Genomic DNA, 22,819 nt, shown 5'->3' on the forward strand with positions numbered 1-22,819 from the left:
TGAAACAAGAGAAAGAGATAGAGAGAGACTAAATATATAAATTAGAGGAATGAAGCCACATGGAGACAGAAAAGTACAACCACTTGAGCATCTATTATCCTAATATCATATGCTATAGTTTGGCTACTACCGACTTGCCTGGCATCTCTTTTGAATCATATTTGTGGCCACCCAGATTAACTCTGTGAGCTGTTCTTTTGATTTAATATCAGCTTGCTCTTTTCAGCTCCCATGTCATTTACTGTTTTTAAAAGAAATGTACTGCTTGTTACTCAACCTTCTGTGTTTTCAAGAACTCACAGTCCCCTTTTTTTTCTCCTTTTTGTATGGGAACCAGGAACTAGAAAGCATTAAATGAGGAAAATTAACCACTCAGAAAAGGTGGAAGCCCAGAGAAAAAAAGGCTTGTCTTTTATGGTTTGTACTTGGTAAGCTGTGGGTGTGACTCAATTTCCTCACCACCCACATAAAAAGGTTGCCACCCAATCACTGTTTTTTCTATCCAAAACCCCTCCCCTTTGATTTTGGCTAGGAGAGACCCTAAGAAAGACTGCCCTTTCTGGACTGCTGCAGACTGTGACATATAAAAGCTGTTAGCTGCTCCTGTAGCCAGCAGCACTCAAACCTTGTAGAGTTTTGCTCTCTGAGATTTGTAATAAGACACACTCCTCTCACAAGAGTTCATGCTACAACCTAGCAAAGAACTTTACATTTTTGGAAGAATACTATATTCATTTTGGCTTTGTGCAGAGGTAAGCTATTTAGCTCAACAAGTTTATTTTGCATGCATTGTTTTTAAAGTAGCTCACATTTTTACTTTTTTAGAAGTGAGATTGGGTTATTATAACTTTTTTTGTATCTATTCTATTACTGGGTGTCCATATATGTTTGGGGGACATTATCAGCACATTCTCTGTTATTACCTGTGATGCAGTTTTCCTTTCACTCTCAAGATGAGTTTCAATTCCTTAAGTTTTCCCTCTGAAAATAAATATGCAGTAATGCATTCTGTGACTCAGGCATTTGGGGTAAATGGCTCACATTCAGTTTAGGGTGAGTAACCATGCTGTTTATTTTTCTCTAGCTAGAGGAAGTTCCTCTTAGGGGTTTGCCTCATAACACCAAGCAAAATGTATAGAGACCACTACAGGTTGTCTCCTAGGCTTGACTTCAACATTTGTTTGGATTTTTTGAAGACAGTCAAATCAAGCACTGATTTTGTAAATTCATACCCTCTGGCCCTATTGTTGTTGTTGTGTTTTTTTTTTTTTTTTCCTTTATAGACCCTAACTCTACTTTTCCGCTTTAAGGCAAAGTAAACTCCTGGCCTCTTCCTCTCCACCTCTCAAAATGATAGCAATCTCTGCCGTCAGCAGTGCACTCCTGTTCTCCCTTCTCTGTGAAGCCAGTGCCGTCGTCTTACTCAATTCCACTGACTCATCCCCACCAACCAATAATTTCACTGATATTGAAGCAGCCCTGGAAGCACAACTAGACTCTGCGGATATCCCCAAAACCAGGCGGAAGCGCTACATTTCGCAGAATGACATGATCGCCATTCTTGATTATCATAACCAAGTTCGGGGCAAAGTGTTCCCACCAGCAGCAAACATGGAATATATGGTAAGAGAAATGTGTTTTCTTTGAATTCTGAGGGAGGGCACTTTGTTTAAGGTGTATGTTGAGAGGATCCAAAGAGTTTGTGTGTTAAAGGATATGGGGTTTTTTGCACCTTTTATCTTAGGGAAGGTTCTGAAGTGCCTGGTAAATTAAAGACTGTTCTATCATAGAATTAAAAGGGAAGGAAAGTATCTAATATTTTTGTGTGAGTTCCATAACCCTTGATGAAACAGGTCTTATATGAGAAAGAGATAAAGGGTGGGGTATGATGACTGATCACATTTGGAAGGTCCTCCTTAAAAAAAAAAAAGTCACAGGGAACTTTTTCTGTGCTTTGTTGGTCTAATAGTCATATTTATCAACTAAAATATTTCTTGAAAATAATTTTTTTAAATTATAGGTTTTGTGTGCATGATTTATTCTCTGGGTAGGTGTCTCTTCCCTTTCTTGGACAAAGCTGCTTCTGACACTAATCTATTTGTATTCTCAGAGAACATGCTGACTTTTTCCTCCCTGTGATTTAATGCTTTGTCGTTCAGATAACAGTGAAGCCAGCACATTTGTGCACTGTTCCAACTTGCCTTGAACACATTCTTTGCTCTCTCTTAAAAACAAAACAAAACAAAACAAAAAATAGGCTCTCTGTGTTTAAGTTGTTTTACTTAGAAAGTAACTTTTTTTTAAGTTGATATTAAAAGAGTAGATGTCTTTTTAAAGTTTCTTAATATTTGGTTTTGAATTTATACAAGGTTATGGTTAAACTTCCAGCACCTCCCAAGAGCACAGCTTGGAGCCTGTTTAAGGCAATGAAGACCACCAATATGGTATTTCTAAGCTGGGGTGGGGGAGGTGGTATCACTAACCACTTTTTATAAGTGCTGACCTAAATTTAGGGATTTCTGTCAGTTTTTAAATTTCTTTCTTTTATTTAACTAAGCTTTTTAATTGTAGATATCATTGTCACAAGAAAAATAAAGACTTGCCAAATGTAAGAGAGTCATGGTTCATAGAAGTACAATTCAGACTTTACTCAAAGGCATTTTTCTAGGATTTCTTAATGAAACTGGTGAGGGGCAGTACAGTCTCATAATTAAGACTGTGGAGCCTGGAATTTAAATGTTTGGGTTCAAACCTCAGTCCTGGAATTATAAGTTGAATGAGTTCATTACCTAATTCTGTTTTATTTTCATCATCTCTAACATGAAGATAAAAGTATTATTTGCCACAAGGGGTTATTATGGGGAATGTATGAGCTGAGGGGTAGGACAATTAGACTAGATCCTACAGAAAAATAATGTGCAAGAAACATCAGTTTTTATGCATGCCTGTGAACTTACTGAGAAACATGCCCAGTGAAAACCTGTTCAAGATCTAAAAATAGGAGCAGTTACTCACATTGAACAGGTGTTTCTAGAAGTGATGCCCAGATACAGAAAGGAGAGTAATAACCATGTTTTCAAGCATCATACATTTTATGATACATAAGATTCTGTGCAAGCTCAAAAAGGTACACTCTCCAGACTGCAGGTTTAGGGAGTACTACTTGATGGTGATCACATCACTATGCAGACTAAGGTGAGGATCAAGACAAATGAACTGGCTTTGGAGAGAAACTCATCTTGGTTGAAATCCTAACTATGCTGCTTGTTTTGTGGCCTTGTGCAAGTTGCTTAATATACATAAGATTGAACTTCCTTCTCTGTAAAATGGGAACAACAATTTATATAATAGCCAATCAATATGTAGTGTAATTTATTATTTCAATAATATGGAGGGAAGAGGGATGATCATGAATAATATGTAGGGTACAACACAGTGGAAATGCATTTTAAAAAGCCATATTTTTCCAGTTATGTTTTTCCCCACTGATCACAAATTGATTCCACATGCAATTATTAAATTGCTTCTATAAGCCGAAGATTTGGTTAATTGTTTCCATAGATGATCTCATTTGATAGCTCACAGTCTTCCTATGAGGTTAAGATTATGATCCTCATTTTACAAATGAGATCATTTAGGCCCAGAAAAGTTAATGACTAGGCAAAGGTGGTTTGGAAAATGAATAGTATCACCGGAATTATAATTTAGGTCTGTGCAATTTCAAAGCCTATGCTTGTATTGGGGGGCATCTTTCCATTTGTTAGACTGAGCAAATACTACATTGGGGGAACTGCTGGAGATGCTAGGATATCTGTTTCTTCCTTTATGGTGCCAGCTGAAATCATATAGTTTTTGTATTCTGCTTGACATCCCTTTCTTATTATTTGCTTTTGAACTATGGGAGCCACTATATATGATTTATTTTTTAAGAACCAGATACAATGCTAGTTGTATGGTAAATGCTTTATAAATCTTCCTCCACTTAGTAAGGGTGCCCCTGGTGCCTCAGATGGTAAAGAATCTGCCTGCAATTCAGGAGACCCAGGTTTGATCCCTGGACTGGGAAGATTTTCTGGAGAAGGGAATGGAAACCCACTCCAGTATTCTTGCCTGAAGAATTCCATGGACAGAGGAGCCTGGTAGGCTATAGTCTACCAAAGGGGTACAAAGAGTCAGACACATCTAACACTTCTACTTCTTCTTCACTTAGTAAAGAATGAAAAACAGTAGTATAGTACTATACTATAAAGTAACATTGTCTCAAGTTGTCATGTAAATACTCCATATAGTTCATCACACATATATTTACTCAGTTACTGTTTATTGAGCATTTACTATATGTGAGACACTATTCTAAACACCCAGCATAAATTTGTGAATAAAATAGATATTCCTTGGCCCCCTGGGTGAGGATTCAGACAATAAACAAGATCAACAAATTATATAGTATGTCAGAAAGTGATAAGTTTATGAAGAAAAATAAAGCAGGTTGAGGTTTGGATATTTCATAGTGTAATCATGAAGGCCCTTAGAATGTCCTAGAGTAAGGGGAGGGAGGGAGCCACATGGATAGATGAGGGAAGACTCTTCCAGACAGAGGGAAGAGCCTGAGTAAAGCCTCTAAGGTGGGCGGGAGGGGAGCAGATCAGTTCAGTTAGAAAAACATGGTCGGTTTAGTGAATTCCTGTCTCTGTGGGGCTTCCCAGGTGGCTCAGGGTTAAAGAATCCACTGCCAACACAGGAGACGTGGGCTTGATCCTTGGGTTGGGAAGATCCCCTGGAGAAGGAAATGGCAACCCACTCCAGTATTCTTGCCTGGAAAATCCCATGAGCAGAGGAGCCTGGTGGGCTGGTCAGAGGAGCATGGACCCTGGTCCATGGAGTTGCAAAAGAATCAGACATGACTTAGCAACTAAATAACAACAAAAGTCTCTATGAGTAAATGGACCAGCTGAAATAATTCACTGGATCCCTCTGGCAGACTCAGAGAAACTTTGAGGGAAGTAAAACTTTGAGGTCAGAGCAGGAATGTTCAGTTCAGCTAGTTCAGTTCAGTCGCTCAGTCATGTCCGACTCTTTGCGACCCCATGAATCGCAGCACGCCAGGCCTCCCTGTCCATCACCAACTCCCGGAGTTCACTCAGACTCACGTCCATCGAGTCAGTGATGCCATCCAGCCATCTCATCCTCTGTCGTCCCCTTCTCCTCCTGCCCCCAATCCCTCCCAGTATCAGGGTCTTTTTCAGTGAGTCAACTCTTCTCATGAGGGGGCCAAAGTACTGGAGTTTCAGCTTTAGAATCATTCCTTCCAAAGAACACCCAGGACTGATTTCCTTTAGAATGAAAAAATGGACTGGTTGGATCTCCTTGCAGTCCAAGAGACTCTCAAGAGTCTTCTCCAACACCACAGTTCAAAAGCATCAATTCTTCGGTGCTCAGCTTTCTTCACAGTCCAACTCTCACATCAAGCGACTTTAACCCCCAGGTCAGGTGAAAAATACAAATCTCAGTTGAACACACCTACTTTTAATTTGTTTAACATTGCTTTGGATTGTGAACAATTTGAAAGTAAGTTCCATTCCTAACCTCAAATATGGGCCTCAGAAACTGAGGATACTTATCTCACTGTTGCTCCAAGCTCTGTGTTCAAACTGTCCCCTCGGTGGATGATAGCACCGTGGGACCCTCACAGAGGATGTTCTTCAGCTCAAGGTTCTTTCTAATTGCACCAGCCTGACCTGAAATCACCTTCATTCACAACTTTTCTAAAACTTTCCCCATGCTATTTCCTCACCTTCTACTGTCTTCTTAACTTGTGTGTGTGTGCTCAGGTGTGTCCTCTTTGCGACCCCATACACTGTAGCTTACCAGGCTCCTCTGTCCATGGGATTTCCCAGGCAAGAATACTGGAGTGGGTTGCCATTTCCTTCTTCAGGGGATCTTACTGACCCAGGAATCAAACCCAAATCTCCTGTGTTCTTTAAGAATGTTTTGTTCTTTACTGACACTTCCTATAATCACAGCCACATTTGATCTCTCCTTTGAGTCACTGTAACCTATTATGTCTATCATACTGCTCTCATCAAAATCAGATCCAATTTATAGTCATTTGTATATTTCCTGCAAACTTCCTAATTTTAAGCTTTTATTTTCTTGGGAAATTTCTTGTGTACAAACAGTAATCAAGCATTATTTGGTGAATTTATTTGAAATCCCTATGAATTGTTATATGTTTAACATGGATCAATTTTGATATTATTATTTATAATTAGAGTTCACTCATCATTTATAATAATATTTTATCTTGTGCACCTAAAATACAAAAGTTTTTCAAAATTTGAAAAAAGAAATCCCCTTAAAATTAACTGATTTTTTTCTTCTTCAAGTACTGGATTATGTTCATATATGCTTGAGTGAATTAAGTGGACACAATTTGAACATGAGATTGGTGACATTCATATTATAGTGTATAATATTTTCTTTGGGTATATTGGCCATGATTTTAGTGGAAAGCACATACTTAGAAATATTTAATTTTCCAAACACTGTATCCTGTTAAAAAATAATAGATAGAGTTTAAGATATGCAAGTCAAACTCTTGGCTTCTATTCTACAATTAGTTTCTTGACAAATTTCCAGAGCTGCTTGGATACCAGCTGTTTTTCATTCTTCCTAAGGGCAACTTAAACTATGACTCTAAACCACAAACCACACTAGTTTCTCAGAATACGAGTCATCCTTAAAAGAATAAGATTATAAGACTCATACATGAAGTAAAACTTGTAGGATATTTCTTGAATTTAAGTCAGTTGAATGAATTTTTAAAAATGTGAAGTCCTTTTGTGAGAGGATAAGAGCCAAAGATAACAGAAAACCTTGTATTTAAAGTGTAAACAAAACAGGAGAAACAAGCAGGGAGAAAAAAAAACCCTAAGCACACTGTAAGACGCAATATGAAGTGAAGTAAAGTGAAGTCGCTCAGTCGTGTCCGACTCTTTGCGACCCCATGGACTGTAGCCTACCAGGTTCCTCCCTCCATGGGATTCTCCAGGCAAGAGTACTGGAGTGGGTTGCCATTTCCTTCTCCAGGGGATCTTCCCGACCCAGGGATCGAACCTGGGTCTCCCGCATTCCAGGCAGACGTTTTAACCTCTGAGCCACCCGTGTAAGACACTGCTGTGTAATAAAACAGTACAGACAAATACCAAAATACCATGGAGAAATCACAGAAAGAGGAGGTAATCCATAGTTGCAAAATCATGAAAGGCTCTTTGGAGGAAGGGTATTTAAAATAGATGCTCAGGAAGGGGCAGGATTGACTGTTACAGTAAGTAAATCAGTACATGAACAAAATCACCAAGAGAGAAAAAGCATAGCACTTTATCCATGTTGTCAAGGATTTTGAGAACAGGTTGAGGATCACTTAATACAAGAGCAATTAGGAAGGCCATGGAGGCTTTATATCCGGGTCAAAGGTGCAGAGAAAAGTGGCACCTGGCAATTGAGGGAGTTTAGATTGGCTGTGAAGATGGGCCAAGAATTAGCAACGATTGAATCAGTGGGGCCATTCTTTTAGCAAAGGTAAGGAGGAGCTGGGCTTCCCTGGTGGCTCAGTGGTAAAGAATTCACCTGCTAAGGCAGGATACACAGGTTCGATCCCTGGGTCAGGAAAATCCCCTGGAGAAGGAGATGGTAGCCCACTCCAGTATTCTTTTTGCTTGGGAAATCCCATGGACAGAAGAGCCTGGCAGACTACAGTCCATGGGGTTGCAAAAGAATCCTACACCACTTAGTGACTAAAACAACAACAAAGGAGAAGCCAGACACCTACACCTACATGCTTTGACAGATATGAACAGCTAATGGAAATAGTTCATAGGCACATGTGATAGCAGACTTCATAGATGAGAGAATGGTGGAAAGACAGGTAGGGGACAGCATGAAGATAATGATGGATATGAGCTAAAACCTTAAAACTAAAAATGCATAATGTAATTTCAAGAAGCCAAAGTTGTTAAATTGATAATATGGCCAATTTTGTTTGTTTGGTGCCTGCAAATATTACTTGCAGAGCTAAGGGAGTAAGTCTTCCTATATTTTTCCGGAGAAGAGAAAAATACTAGTTTCCAAGTCACAGCAGGTGGTAAAGTTACAGAAAGCATGACTCAAACGAGTGAATGGAGAAGAGATTAATCTGTCCTCAGAAACAGCACAATAAAGTATTGGCCTACAGTAATTTATGTCTTGAGAATAAGGAAAAACTCAAGTTTTGTTTATTTGGGCTTCATGTGGAAGAAAATGTAGAAAATATAAATGACTTTTTTCCCTTTATTCAATAGTTGACTAAACATCTGTGATGTCTATCCTTATCTTTTTTTTTTTTTTTAATGAAATCATATACTGTACTAGATGGCACATTTCCTCTCATTTGGGAAGGATAACTCAATTTCCCTTTTATAAACATGAGTAACTTGATGTATCTAACCAATTTTTTTTTTTCCAATGAGTGCTTTTCTGACCACTAGAAAGCCTCCTGAGAATGTTGCCAGCCAACAGGGAAGTGAGAAAGGCTGCTGACAGGAAGGCATTTGTCCAGCACATTTGAAACTCCACATTCCTGTTCTCCTACATGTAGAACCTTTTAAGTGTCTTGGCTTCAAACAGAGACCAGGCACATTTTACAGGAATTTTCTCCCCAGGTGCGTGTTGCGTAGCATTTCTAAGTTAGTATTGCTTACATATGAATGTTCAGCTCTCCACTTGTGTAGCCAGCTAAAGGCAAGGACATTTTTGTTTGTGATTGTTTTGAATACAAGCTCCAAGAAGTGCAAATGTGAAAATGTTATCAAGCTGTGATTCAGAGCCCCACCATGCTTGCTAGAAGAGCTTTGAATCACACATAGGCTATATATGTGTGGACCATATTTCCTAGTACTCAACGTTGCTTTTTCTGGTGGCAAATAATATTTGACCACATGCCATGGTATAGGAAATAATTTTATTATATTTCTGCTATTCGTTGGTGGTGTTCAGTCGCTAAGTTGTGTCTGACTCTTTGCGACCCCATGGACGATAGCATGCCAGTCTCCTCTGCCCTTCACTACCTCCTGGGGTTTGCTCAGGCTCATGTCCATTGAGTTGGTGATTCTATCTAAACACCTCATCCTCTGCTGCTCCCTTCTCCTTTTGCCTTTTGACTATTTGTAGAACCTAGAATCATTTCTGTCTCACAGAGAACACTCAGTCAAAATGTGTGGAACAACTGAATGACATCTTCTAATTTTTGCTGGGCATTCCAGGTAAAGAGCGTGTAAGTATAGGACTCACAGTCTGCTGGGCAGGAATCACTCAGTCCTGACAGGCTGAGGGATTCAATGGGGAGCAAAAAGGCACTTTTTTTATAGGAAGTACTGTGAAAACAGACAAGCAAGTGGGCAAAGCAGCGAGCTGAGTGCTAAAGTAGAATAAATAAAGGGTACTTGGGATCACAAGGCACATACCTAGCCCAAACTTGGACTGGGCTAGAGAGGCAGGGAAGACTTCCAAGAGGAAATGATTTCAAATATTAAATATGAAAATAAATAAAAGTTGTGCAGGCAGGAGTGGGAAAAAGGGAATTGGGTGGTAGGTGAGGAAGGGTGCTCTGAGAAGGTGCACATACATTGAAGGATAAAATTCAATGTGGCTTGGACATAGAGGATAAAGTGGTATTTGATGGGGCTGGGAAGGTAAGCAGAAATTTGAATTTTATTCTAAGATCAAGGCAAGTGGTTGAGGGTTTTAAGTTAGGGAATTAATTTGCCTTTCAGAAGGGTCATTCTGGCTTTAGGTTGAGAGAGGGATTGGAGAGAGGCAGAAGTAACAGCATAGTCAAGAGACCATTATAATCGCCTGGGGAAGGGAGAATTGGCCTTAGTGATGCTTAAGGGCATAGGGACAAAATGAATTTGGGCCTTGAATCAGTAGGGGTGAGGGATTTATATGAAGAAGTAGCATGAGGATTTATATTGGGGGGCAGCCACAGAGGATACCTGTTTTTGACTAAGACAATTAAGTTTCCCTGAGCTGGAGAAAACAAAGTGCAGGTTTCTGGGAGTCATTAGGTAGCTGGAGGTTTGTCATCCAGGGTGCACATCTAGAGAGGTTGAAAATAGTAGCTAGTGTGTGGGAGGGAACATTCTTTCAAAACAAAGAATTTGGGATGGGAATTATGCTTTAGTAATCAGAATGGACCACTTTACATAATGGGGGTAGGGTAGTGTCATGGAGACAGCATGGATGGATGATTTTATGTCTGGGAATCTACTCAAGAATTTTTGCAAGAAAGTTTCATGTATCTTTATTTATTTATTTATTTTATTTTTTAGAATCAGTGCTGAGCCTTAAATCAACATGAATCCAAATCTATTTCAGAGGGCTGCATAGCTCCAGGTCCATCTAGTCTTTCTGACCTATTCAGCATAAGGTTTCGGGGGAAAATTAATCAAAGGACTTCAGAAAAATAGAAGTTGACTCGTCTGACTAGTCTGGTGTGCTGAATTTAATGTATCTGAAAACGATTTAATAGTCAGTCAATGACCATTAAATAGTTATACTTGAGATGTTTAATTGTCTATGAGAATTTCTAAAGAATGATGTGGGAGGAGGTCAGGGAAGATAAAGACTAACAGTTTAAAGTGGTCAAGAGAAATAAATGTCTAGCATAGAATACATCATGGACTGAGGTTTGGAGGGATATGATTTGAATGTTTCCAATCCATGTAACCCATGGTGTCTAAAATCAGATAGATTTTAGTGTCCAAAAGCATATTTTTTGACACAAATATGGAAGAATGCCCCCAAAGTTGTGTGTTTAGACTAGACTTTTCATGACTCTTAAAATTTCACATCACATACTCCCAACTGAAACAGTCCAGAAATGTTGCTTAAGGGCACAATCTTTTTTTTTTTATCCTGCAAAGTGCATCAAATTCACATTTCATAATTTCATTAAATATGAGCATTCTACCCAATCTGCCTCTGCATTCCAGGGAGAGCATGTTTTCAGCAGGCAGTAGGTAGGCGGAAAGGCATTTGAATTCTTCTGACTAAGTGGGCAATAGCAAGATACAGGGTTTATGTGAGTATCATAAGATAGTTTAACAGTGAAGAAGTCAGGTTTTAGATGATTATAACACTGAGTTGGTAAAAAAAAATTAACCACACATGAAAATGTCTTCCTGGCATATAAGCACAGTATTAAATGATAGCTGGTAGGTAGTAACTTCCTGCAAAAGGAGGACTATTGCTAGAATCCATCAATAAGTGGTCTTAAAATTTAAAGATAAATCATATGTTAAAGGGGGATTTAAGGAAGGGAGTTATTATATTTTAAAACTCTGAAACGTTCTCTAATTTTTATCTTCCACTGTTTGATGTTATTTTCCTGGAAGCAAGGTCCTTATTATCTATACACAATTCTGTTTCTGATTAGTTAGTTGCTTCAGGGTTTATCTGTTTTCACCTTATCTGATTGCTTGCTAAATTTAAGGTTTAATGTCTCTTAAACTTCAGGCTGCCAGATATCGCGATTGAAAATGCACCTCACCTTGTCTCCCATTTTAGGCAGCTTTCTAGCTCACAGACCACAACTCTTCCAGTGTCTGATCTTCCGACAATAATATTTACCATTCTGTACAACCTGCCCTGCTAAAACTGTGCTAAATTCTTCTTAGTCACTATCTCGCCTAACCTTCACAGCAGTCTTGTGAAATGGGAACAATTTTCTTTATTTAGAGACAGGAAATTTGAAGTTTGGACAGCGTAAGTAGCTTCCCCAAGGTCACAGAGCAAGTAAATCAAAATGATGAGAGGGCAGTTCTGTCTGACGGCAAAGCCCATGCTTTAAGAGACTATACAGTGCACACTCCCCTCCATGTGTTCATCTCCTGCTCTTGAGCCCACTGGCTTGGGAATGTCTCCACATGCATTTTATCTGAGAACATCACTGAATATTAGAAAGTATTTCTTCATGTGGAATCAAATCTTGCTTCCTGTACTCTTTCTAACCTTGGCAGCCACATAGGAAAAGTCTGTATTATGATACTGTTTCAAGTCTTTGAAGGCTATGAGCATCCATGCATTAGACCTTGACCCCCAATCACCCAGCTCTTTCTAACCCTCCAGCCTTTTTGTGCTAAATACCTATACACACTACCTCTTTCACCCAGAGTATGGCCAGCATCGGGAAGGCGGCATAAAGATATCTGCCTTTTGAAAATCCTGGAAAAGGTAAGAAGCTGTGCCATTAAGGAAATGGAAAATCAAGTCTCCCCCGCTCCCCTCCACCCTTTATGTTACACATACACACAGGAATGCTGCCAGTTAGATCATCTTGGGGTCTGCGAGCAGCTTGGCTCTGAGCAAGGAATGCCTTTTACTAGGCTGTTGTCCTTGGTTGGGTTCCAACATGTGTGTTCTCTATTTTTTCTGTAAGAGATGTATCTATTTGCATAATAAACATGTCTGAATAAATAGTTGGCCTTTTTCATGACGGGTGACTTTCTTTTTGTTTACTTCTTTTTAAATTAGTTTTTATTGGAGTATAGTTGCTTTACAATGTTGTGTGCTTTTCTGGCAATGAGGTGCATAGAAGTGACATGACCCGACCTGCACAGAGTAGCGATGACAAGTTAGTCTTCATTCATTCTACTTCTGTGGCTGCATCCTTTCACATTAGGCTGGCAGATGAGGTAGAACATGCTCCTGCTGAGTCATCTCATATCCTCATGAACCAAACTGCTTATAGATCAAATGTGTATTTTAAATACAGAGTCAACATTATTATCATGGAAAAGGATCGCCTTACCTTTAAAATTTTTTATCTGTTCTTTCTCTAAGATTTCGGGTTCTCAGAATGTTATGTGTGTGTCACTTCTGATATATCATTTAGTAAAGGCATTTAGAGTTCCCTCTGATTTCCGAATAAGCCGCATGAGCCTCATCTGTTCTCTCTGTTCATATCCGTGTCACCACAGACTATGTTCCCTCCTCCTGGAACTGTCATGCTCAGAATGAATGATGTTGTCTTATTTGCATAGCAGCAAACAGTATGATTTCATTACCTCTCTCATTCGTAATTCTGTCTTTCACGAAGGTACAGAGCAAACCGCCTCACAGAGCTTAGCAGTCAGTATCAGTGACAACCAGTCATTTTCCTGATGAAAGGCTATGTTTATTTTTTATCAACTCTTGGATCAATAATGTACAAGAGCTGAGAGGAAGGAGGGCTTCCCTCATAGCTCAGTTGGTAAAGAATCCACCTGCAGTGTGAGAGACCCCAGTTTGATTCCTGGATGAGGAAGATCTGCTGGAGAAGGGATAGGCTACTCACTCCAGTATTCTTGAGCTTCCCTTGTGGCTCAGTTGGTAAAGAGTCCACCTGCAATGCAGAAGACCTGGGTTCGATCCCTGGGTTGGGAAGATCCCCTGGAGAAGGGAAAGGCTATCCACTCTAGTATTCTGGCCTGGAGAATTCCATGGACTGTATAGTCCATGGGGTTGCAAAGAGAGGAAGGACACTGTTCTAAGTCCTTTTAAGTGAAAACTAACTTCTAGAAATGCCCCCCCTTTCCCAAACCTCTTCTGTGGTGTGTGTATGGGGGTGCAGGAGCAGGGTGTGGTGAGTAGGAGTGAGATAGAAGAGGGGAGGCCCAAAGTCCTCTGCAATCAGAATGGCACTTCACTGAATAAGCTTTAACCGGAAGAACACAGAACAACTTTGTAAGCACACATTCAAAGTCTCCAACTTGAAATGTTGATTCACTGGGTCCAGGATTGGGCTGGGGATCTGCTTTCTCAAAAAGTTTCCATTGGAGACCCTGGAGTGATTTCCCAGGTGAGAGAAAATATCTGAGATTATGATTTAGGACATAAAACTGAGCTGAGAAAAATATTTTGTGGCTCAAATATCCATTTATTTATCAAGAGACTATATACTAGAAGAATAAGAAAGAATTATTCCAGTGATAATTTCTATATTATCACAAAATTTCACTTGAATACTCACTCAGCACTCATTTTCATAAGACATCCTGTGGTCATTGTGGGTGAGCTACAGATGTCTGCAGTGCGGAATGACACTTATTTGGGAATATACATGATTGACTAAGGATGCTTCTAAAGAAGCAGACTTTTAAGTAGCACGTTTTTGGGAAGTGGCTTTATAACATACATTGCATATAGATAATGGGTAATGTATTATATTACATACTAATTAATTTATATAATGTATTGTAATTTATGATTTTTCACTTATTTGTTTGGCAGGGCTTCCCAGGTGGCTTAGTGGTAAAGAATCTGTCTGCCAATGCAGGAGGCGCAGGAGATGTAGATTCAATCTCTGGGTCGGGAAGATCCCCTGGAATAGGAAATGGCAACCCACTCTAGTATTCTTGCCTAGAGAATTCCATGGACAGAGGAGCCTGGCAGGCTACAGTCCATGGGGTTGCAAAGAGTTGGACACAACTTAGAAACTAAACAAGTAATTCTTTAACTTGCCTATCTCTTCCCTAAACTATAAGGCAGAGTCCATATCAGTCTTGCTGACTGTTCAATTCACATTACCCGGTGCATCCCAATATATACTCAATCACTAGCTGCCTAGATTAATGAATTTTGGCTCAGACGGTACAGTGTCTGCCTGCAGTGTGGGAGATCTGGTTTTATTCCCTGGGTTGGGAAGATTCCCTGGAAAAGGAAATGGCAACCCACTCCAGTATTCTTGCCTGGGAAATCCCATGGACAGAGGAGCCTGGTGGGCTACAGTCCATGAAGTTGCAAAGAGTTGGACATGACTGAGCAACTAATACTATTGGTTGATCTGGAAATTTGCATTTCTTACATTTTCCACTGTTGATTAAAACACAGCATCCCCATCTGGGAAGTTTGGTATAAGGAGGTTTGGGGCCAAGGTATCTCCAAGGTCATTGTTTCTTGCCACCATTCATGTGTACTAAGATCACTTATCTACAGAAGTGTGTTGGTGACAATGATAATTCCCATTGGAGTTCACAAACTACAGGCCCATCAACCATTCCAATTAGTAGTCATGTTTAACTTGCTCTGCAAGTGTTGAACTGTACAGAATTTTACATTTTAAAAAGCTATTTGGGAACAAGAATCCACCTGCAATGTGGGAGGCCTGGGTTTAATCCCTGGGTTGGAAAGTTCTCCTGGAGGAGGACATGGCAACCTACTCCATTATTCTTGCCTGGAAAATCCCCACGGACAGAGGAGCCTGTGGGGCAACAGTCCATGGGATCCCAGAGTTGAACACAACTTAGTGACTAAGCGCAGCACAGAGGTGGGTACATTTCACATACACATCAGGATTTCTACATTATCCTGGAAAGTTGCAACATTTACAGCCATTATTCCCTCCCTCTATGTGTCAGCATTCGGTTAAAAAGAATAGCATGTTTGGGTATAGGAAAATTCACTCATTTCCAAGTGTCTCTGTCTTTCAAATAATTGTCCAGACATCAAGCAACAGTTGTACTTTTTCATCTTATACCCAATATTTCTTTACTCATTTTCATTACTGGAACAACCCTGAAACCAATCATTGAGGTTGATTACATTTAAACAGCACTTTGGCATTTTCAAAGCACTTGACTGAAGTATAGATTGAGCCATGCATAAATTAAAGCACTGAAAAATTCTTTCCTTTATTTCCTAATCACCAATCCTGTTTAAGTAGTCTTACCTCAAATTCTGAATGTTTTTATTTTATCCATGCCTTCATTAATTTATATATTAAGGCTTTATGTGTATGAAACATTCTCTGAGCTAGGAGTCTTTTTCAATAATTCAGATAACAAAATGATGGTGACTTCACTCAAGGTGGTGCCAATAATGGTGATAATCAGTGGGTATAATCTGGATAGACAGGATCTTGATGGTAAGATCAACAAGATTTGCTGACAGAGCATATAAAGATTATTAAGCAAACAAAGAGTAAAGACAGCTATGGATTTTTTGGCCTGAGCAACTATAACAGCAGTTGGTAAACTTTTTCTGTAAAGGACTGGAAGATAAATATGTTTAACTTTGTAGGCTTTGTGGTCTATGCTGCCACTATAACACAGAAACAGCATAGATAATATATAAGCACGCAGTGGTTCAGATTTGGTGACCCCTGAACTGGAAGAAATAGGGTTATACCATTCACTGATGGGAGGAAGACTGCCTGTGTTGTTTAGGGAGTAGAGAGTAGGGATAGGATTGAGAATATTGGAACTCAATTTTGGACTTCTTAAGTAAAGATTTAAAGTGGGTAGATTAGCTTGGAATTCAGTGGAGAAGGATAAAGATATAATTTGGAATAATACCACTAGCTTATAAACAGTATTTCAATGCATGAGACTGGATGTGATTAGCTAAGCAGTGAGTGTAGATGAAACAGGGAAGAGAGGTGGAGAGAGACAGAGACAGAGTCAGAGAGCGAGACAGAGAGGGACATGGCTTGAGCCCTGGGAATCCTTCAGCATGTAGAGGTTAGGGAGATGAGGAAGAAGCAGCAAAGATATGGAGACACAGCAGTCAGAGAAAAACAAGGCAAGTGTGGGGTCATGAAACCAAGGAATGGATGTGAGTCCAGAAGGAGTAGGTGGTTAGATACTCTAAAAGCTGCTGGTTAACCAAATAAGATGGTGACTGGGGAATGACCATTGATGATATCGATGAGATCAGTTTGAGTAGAGTGGACACAGAGGGAAACCTGCCTGCGGGTGTGGGCTTGAGTGTGGAAGAGCAAAAATCGAGAATTCTCTGTTAAGACAACACTCAAGAAATTTCATTGTAAGAGGAATAAGAGGAATGATACATTGGAATATGAAGATGAAGAGGGGTCAAGAAAAGGCCTTTTTTGTTAGTTTTTAAGAAATTTATGCTGCTGCCAATGATTGCCTCAGAGTTCTTCTAAAAAAGTATACTTTTACATCATCTCTTTATAGAAATTTACCTTCCCAACCTATGTGAAAGGGAGCACTCATCTTACCTGAGGAAAGTCCTTGTTATCCTTGTTTAAACACTTAAAAAACACTCAGGACCCCACTTTGATATTTTATGTTATAATGCCATCCCATATCTGTGTTCATTTTTGAGGCTTGAGGGAATTTTTTTTAAATCAAGTTCCTTTAACTACTTCTCTTTTAAAGTTCAATCAGTTTAATAGCATTTAATTAATCTAACTAGTGCCAAAAATTCCCCATGTGAAAGCCTTTTCTCTTCCTCTGCCCACTCCACCCCCTCCAGGTTAACCAAGGCTCATTCTTAACACTGGGTCTCAGTTTCCTTCATTGGCCACCTCACAAGCATTTCCACCTAAGGGGAATAAACCCATCAATTCAAAACAGAACCACAACCATGCCCATGAAGTGTTTTTTAAAAGCTTTTGGCTGCCCTCAGGGGAAATAATTTTTTTCATCACTTAATATCTTTTCAATGGCTCTTCCTCACTTCTGTAAGTCATCTCTCCTTTCCCAATCTAACCCAGGAAAAGAACAAAGAACCCCAGTTGAATATTTTTAAACACCAAAAGCTTGTCTATCTAAACTGCCTTTATGTTTTATCTAAATATATGAGAAATGACTGCTTAAAAGTCCAAGAAAACAAGTATCTGTAGGACATGCCATACTGTTTCCAGTGTTGCTATCATAGTATCCTTGACAATAACTGATTTAGAAATATGTCTTCAAAAATTCTGTGTGATATTTTTATTTTTAGTATTTTATGTCTTTGAAGATGGTTGCCATGTGCAGAGTAGATTTTTTAAGAGGTCATTTTCAAATTTAATATTTATGGTTTTCTACTTTAGCTTCACTTATACATATTTTTGTTCTATGCATAAATCTAGCAAGTTTTGGCAACCACACTTGTTTAATGTTTGTTACTATTTACAAATCTAATTAATTTAAATTTTAAGTTACATTTATAGATTTAACATATTTGACCTTTAGTATTTCACTTGGTTTATTGAAAATCATTTCCATATATTTAAAAGTCTTAAGAGGCTAAGACATTCAGTGACTTTTAAGTTCTAAATTTTGCAATACTGTTTAAAAATTATATCAAGATAGTCTTACAATTTTTAACTTAAAACCACAAATATAAATAATTATTCATGAATGCATTTTATATTGCAATTACAAGGCTAACTAGTTGCTTTAACAACCTGTTGCCACATTCTTTTAACCACTATAAATAATATCAAATATGTATAGATTCCTTACCCAGAAATAGTTATTCTTTTTAGCAACTTATATTTAACTCTTTCAAATGCTTCTACATTTAATTCTTATGCTTGGAATTAAAATATGTTACCCACTTGAAAAAAAAAAAAAAACCAGTATGCCATCTCTAACAATGCTGGGTATACATTCTGAAGTAATTTTCAGGGTTGTCTTTCAGTTGGTCTACATTTCTTATTGTACAGCAATAATGACTGGGGTTTAAGGAGGGAGCTTTGGATGTCCTGGTGGCCACAGTGTCATGAGTACCAAAACTTAAGGAAATGGCTTATAAAATGACCCCATCTTTGGGCTAGATCATATCATTCTCTAATTCTTCTATTTATGAAAGTCAGTGTCTCATGTTGAGACACTCTTTGACTCAATTTTTTATTTCTTTGACCCAAGCTCTGAAGACCCCCTGGACTGATAAGGATCTGCATTCTTTTCCTGTCTCTCCTATCTCTTGGAGCCACACTCTTCTAGCAATTAAATAACATCAATTTGAATTCTGGATGTCTCTCATGGCTTAATCAGACTATGTGGTTTCCACAGACAAGGTGCTAAATTTATTTATAAGCACAGTAGCTTATGGTAAACATTTTAGTTCAAAGCTATATCAATCAATTTACAAGCTGACCAACTAAATAGTTTGTAACACAAAGAATGGAAGAAAGCCATGCAGGGCAGTAGTGCCCGTATATACAGGCTTGTGCATGCTCTGACACCGTTTCAAACCATCTTTACTTTGTGAATTATTTAATCATAATATCTAACTTCTACTAGCTCCTGTAAATATTTTTGTGTCTCCATGCATAATTTTCTTAATTTTTGCCTCATTTTTAGACGGCAAGATAAGAGTTTAAGTGTTGGCAACTCAGTTATCTATGACATTATTTTATCCATGTAGAGAAACAAAGGGCTCCCCTTGTGGCACAGATGTTAAAGAAAATGTCTGCAATGTGGGAGACCCAAGTTTAATCCCTGGGTCAGGAAGATCCTCCGGAGGAGGGGCATGGCAACCCACTTCAGTATTCTTGCCTGGAGAATTCCATGGACAGAGGAGCCTGGTGGTCTACAGTCCATGGGTCACAAAGAGTCAGACAATGCCAAGAGACTGACACATTCACTTTCAGAGGGACAAGACCTAGAAATACAGAATTTGAGGCTGGCTCCATAAAAGCTAAATAAATATCAGGTGTTTAGTTTAACACCTGATAATCACATGTTGCATATTTGCTAGTTATTTCATAGAATGTTAAAAAAGTGCACATTTGTGGCCTTTTTTCTTTTGCAAATTTATAGGGTATGATACTAAAATTATTTCAAATAAATATCACAGATGCTTAATGAAATTCAGCAGATTGATTACCCATTTAGCATCCAGAAATGTACATATTACTCAAATGCTTAGGTGATTATAACTTCATTCCTGAAACTTGTAAGTTGTTAGAATTCTTTCACGTGATTAAACTGACAACATTAATCACAGTTTAGAGCCTCTGGATAGGAAAGAGGCTATCTTGATTTGCTGTTTTCAAAACTCAAAGACCTCTCATCATATTAATAAATTTAAGTGACAATGTAGATTGAAGGGATACATTGCTTACCCATATTCTCCTGGGAGTTGTAACCAATGGACAAAGAGACAGCAAAATACAGTAGATAAATAGTTCCTAAGTTGAAGACCTGGATCTTCATTTCTCTACAGGATGAATGTGAGAAGTGGGCATCTCTGCAGTGGGCCTCAGAAAGATGATTGATCTCCCATGGGAAGGCAAAGTGACCCCATTTTCTGTGTGGGACCTGGCCAGTCTGCCAGGCTCTCCAGCATCTTCCTTTAGGGGCAGACAGAAATCCCTCCCATCAGTTCCCTAAAAGCAAACATGAAAAAACATGGTTATCCCTCTTCCCTCACAACTATCATCTCAAAAATTTTAATTATGATATCTGTACATAGAAACATATAAAAATGTAGGCATCAGTAATGCCAAATACATGATCTTCCTATTAGAATCCTTTATAATAATTTTAAAGTGGTGCTCATGTAAGATATTTTTGAGGCATGAACTCTTTGGTTTATCTCTTTGATATACACAATACATTTTAAGTATGTGAAGTAAGCACATAGAATTATTATATGCTAAATTAAATTTGTTCACTACCTTAAATATTTTAAATTATTTTGTGAAGAATCTAGCTTTATTCTGTCTGTGGTGTGCAAAAGGCTAGAACTGAACAATTCATAAGCCAATATAATAGATCTTCTTGGTCCTGATGCCGGGGCTACTCAGGTATATTAAATCGTAAGATGCTGAAGAGGAAAGAGACTGTAGAGATGGCTTCATCTACTCTCCTTGTTTATAGATGAGTTAACTGGGAGACAGTTATATGTCTATAACTGGGAGACAGAATAACTGATATGTCCTCAGTTGCAGATGGTCTTAACAGTAGACTTAGAATGCAGAATATTTTCTTTTTCAGTATTATTTGTTCTATGCAGTCCTGATATTTTAGACAAGACTATAAGAAAGGGACTTCCCTGGCAGTCCAGTGGTTAAGACTTCACCTTCCACACTATAGGGGGGCATGGGTTCAATCTCTCTCAGGGAGTTAAGCTTCCACATGACTCAAGGCCAGAAAAATCCCAACATAAAACAGAAGCAATATTACAACAAATTCAGTAAAGACTACAAAAAAATTGTCCACATGAAAAAAAAATCTTTAAAAAGAAAGACTGTAAGAAAGGTTATTTCTCAAATGACTGTATAAAAACACAGAAAAATTGTGTTTTTGGCAGTTATTATTCTGAGTGCACTATACTGCAATGTGTAAACAGTACTTAGATGTGTTTTTTTCCCTCAGAGTCATTATAATTAGTTCATGGGACATAATTTGTTGATGCTATTCCATTTAAAATTCATTTGTGAGGTAAATATGCTATTTTGCATTTTGATGAACTGTAATCCACATTTTATAAATTCATATTTCATTAAAAATATCAGAAGAATAAATACTCAAATCCTTTATTAGAGAAACAAAATACTTTTAAAAGTTAATTTCAGTCCTAGAATACTATGATTTTCAATATAAATTTATTTTATATTATTGATATTTTGTGGAGATTTTTGCAGATAAAACAAAGAAATTTGAAGTAATAATTTATCAGTTCAGTTCAGTTCACTTCAGTTGCTCAGTCATGTCCAACTCTTTGTGACCCCATGAACTGCAGCACACCAGGCTTCCCTGTCCATCACCAACTCCTGGAGCCTGCTCAAACTCGTGTCCATTGTGTCGGTGATGCCATCCAACTATCTCATCCTCTGTCGTCCCCTTCTCCTGCCTTCAATCTTTTCCAGCATCAAGGTCCTTATAATAATTTACAGAGCTAAATAACAATGAAAAACATAATACAAAATATTTTTCGTAATTGTAAAAGAATGTTATATCAAAGAAAAACAAAGTACATTAAGAAACAGACACTAACTTTTTATTAAAATATTATAGAATGAACATGTTCCATTTAATATACCATATTTAACCTAGATTGTATGTATGTGTTTAGTCACTAAGTTGTGTCCAATTCTTTTGCAACCTCATGGACTGTAGCCTGTCGGGCTTCTCTGTCCTTAGGATTTCCCAGGCAACAATGTGGGATTGGGTTGACATTTACTTTTCCAGGGGATCTTCCTGACGCAGGGATTGAACCTACATTTCCTGCGTTGGCAGACAGATTCTTTAGCACCAAACCACCTAGGGAGCCCTTAACATTGATTCAGTTCAGTTCAGTCACTCAGTCGTGTCCAGCTCTTTGTGACCCTATGGACTACAGCATGCCAGGGCTCCCTGTTCATCACGAACTCTGGGAGTCTACCCAAACTCATGTCTATTGAGTTGGTGATGCTATCCAACCATCTCATCCTCTGTCGTTCCCTTCTCCTGTCTTCAATATTTCCCAGCATCAGGGTCTTTTCCAGTGAGTCAGTTCTTCACATCAGGTGGCCAAAGTACTGGAGTTTCAGCTTCAACATCAGTCCTTCCAATGAACACTCAGGACTGATCTCCTTTAGAATGGACTGGTTGGATCTCCTTGCAGTCCAAGGGACTCTCAAGAGTCTTCTCCAACACCACAGTTCAAAAGCATCAATTCTTCAGTGCTCAGCTTTCTTTATAGTCCAACTCTCACATCCATACATGACTACTGGAAAAACCATAGCCTTGACTAGACAGATCTTTGTTGGCAAAGTAATCTCTCTGCTTTTTAATATGCTGTCTAGGTTGGACATAACTTTCCTTCCAAGGGGTATGCATCTTTTAATTTCATGGCTGCAGTCACCATCTGCAGTGATTTTGGAGCCCAGACAAATAAAGTCTGACACTGTTTCCACTTTTCCCCCATCTATTTGCCACGAAGTGATGGAACTAGATGCCATGATCTTAGTTTTCTGAATGTTGAGCTTTAAGCCAACTTTTCCACTCTCCTCTTTCACTTTCATCAAGAGGCTTTTGAGTTCTTCTTCACTTTCTGCCATAAGGGTTGTGTCACCTGC

At 38.6% G+C, this 22,819-nt stretch overlaps 1 protein-coding gene across 2 annotated transcripts in view; it reads left to right on the forward strand.

The window, feature by feature from the left end:
• The first annotated feature begins 572 nt into the window (after positions 1 to 572).
• PI15 (peptidase inhibitor 15) overlaps positions 573 to 22,819 on the forward strand; it is a 36,367-nt gene continuing 14,120 nt past the window's right edge. The window contains exons 1-2 of one of the 2 annotated variants that reach the window (XM_010845873.1): positions 573 to 752; positions 1,284 to 1,623. In XM_010845873.1, coding sequence (XP_010844175.1) covers positions 1,351 to 1,623 — 273 coding nt within the window. In that variant the 5' untranslated portion in view covers positions 573 to 752; positions 1,284 to 1,350. The remainder of the gene's footprint in view (positions 753 to 1,283; positions 1,624 to 22,819) is intronic. The other variant, XM_010845872.1, reaches the window with a different exon arrangement.

The sequence above is a fragment of the Bison bison genome, unplaced genomic scaffold, assembly GCF_000754665.1.
Source record: "Bison bison bison isolate TAMUID 2011002044 unplaced genomic scaffold, Bison_UMD1.0 scf7180017864226, whole genome shotgun sequence".
NCBI classification, from domain to species: domain Eukaryota; kingdom Metazoa; phylum Chordata; class Mammalia; order Artiodactyla; family Bovidae; genus Bison; species Bison bison.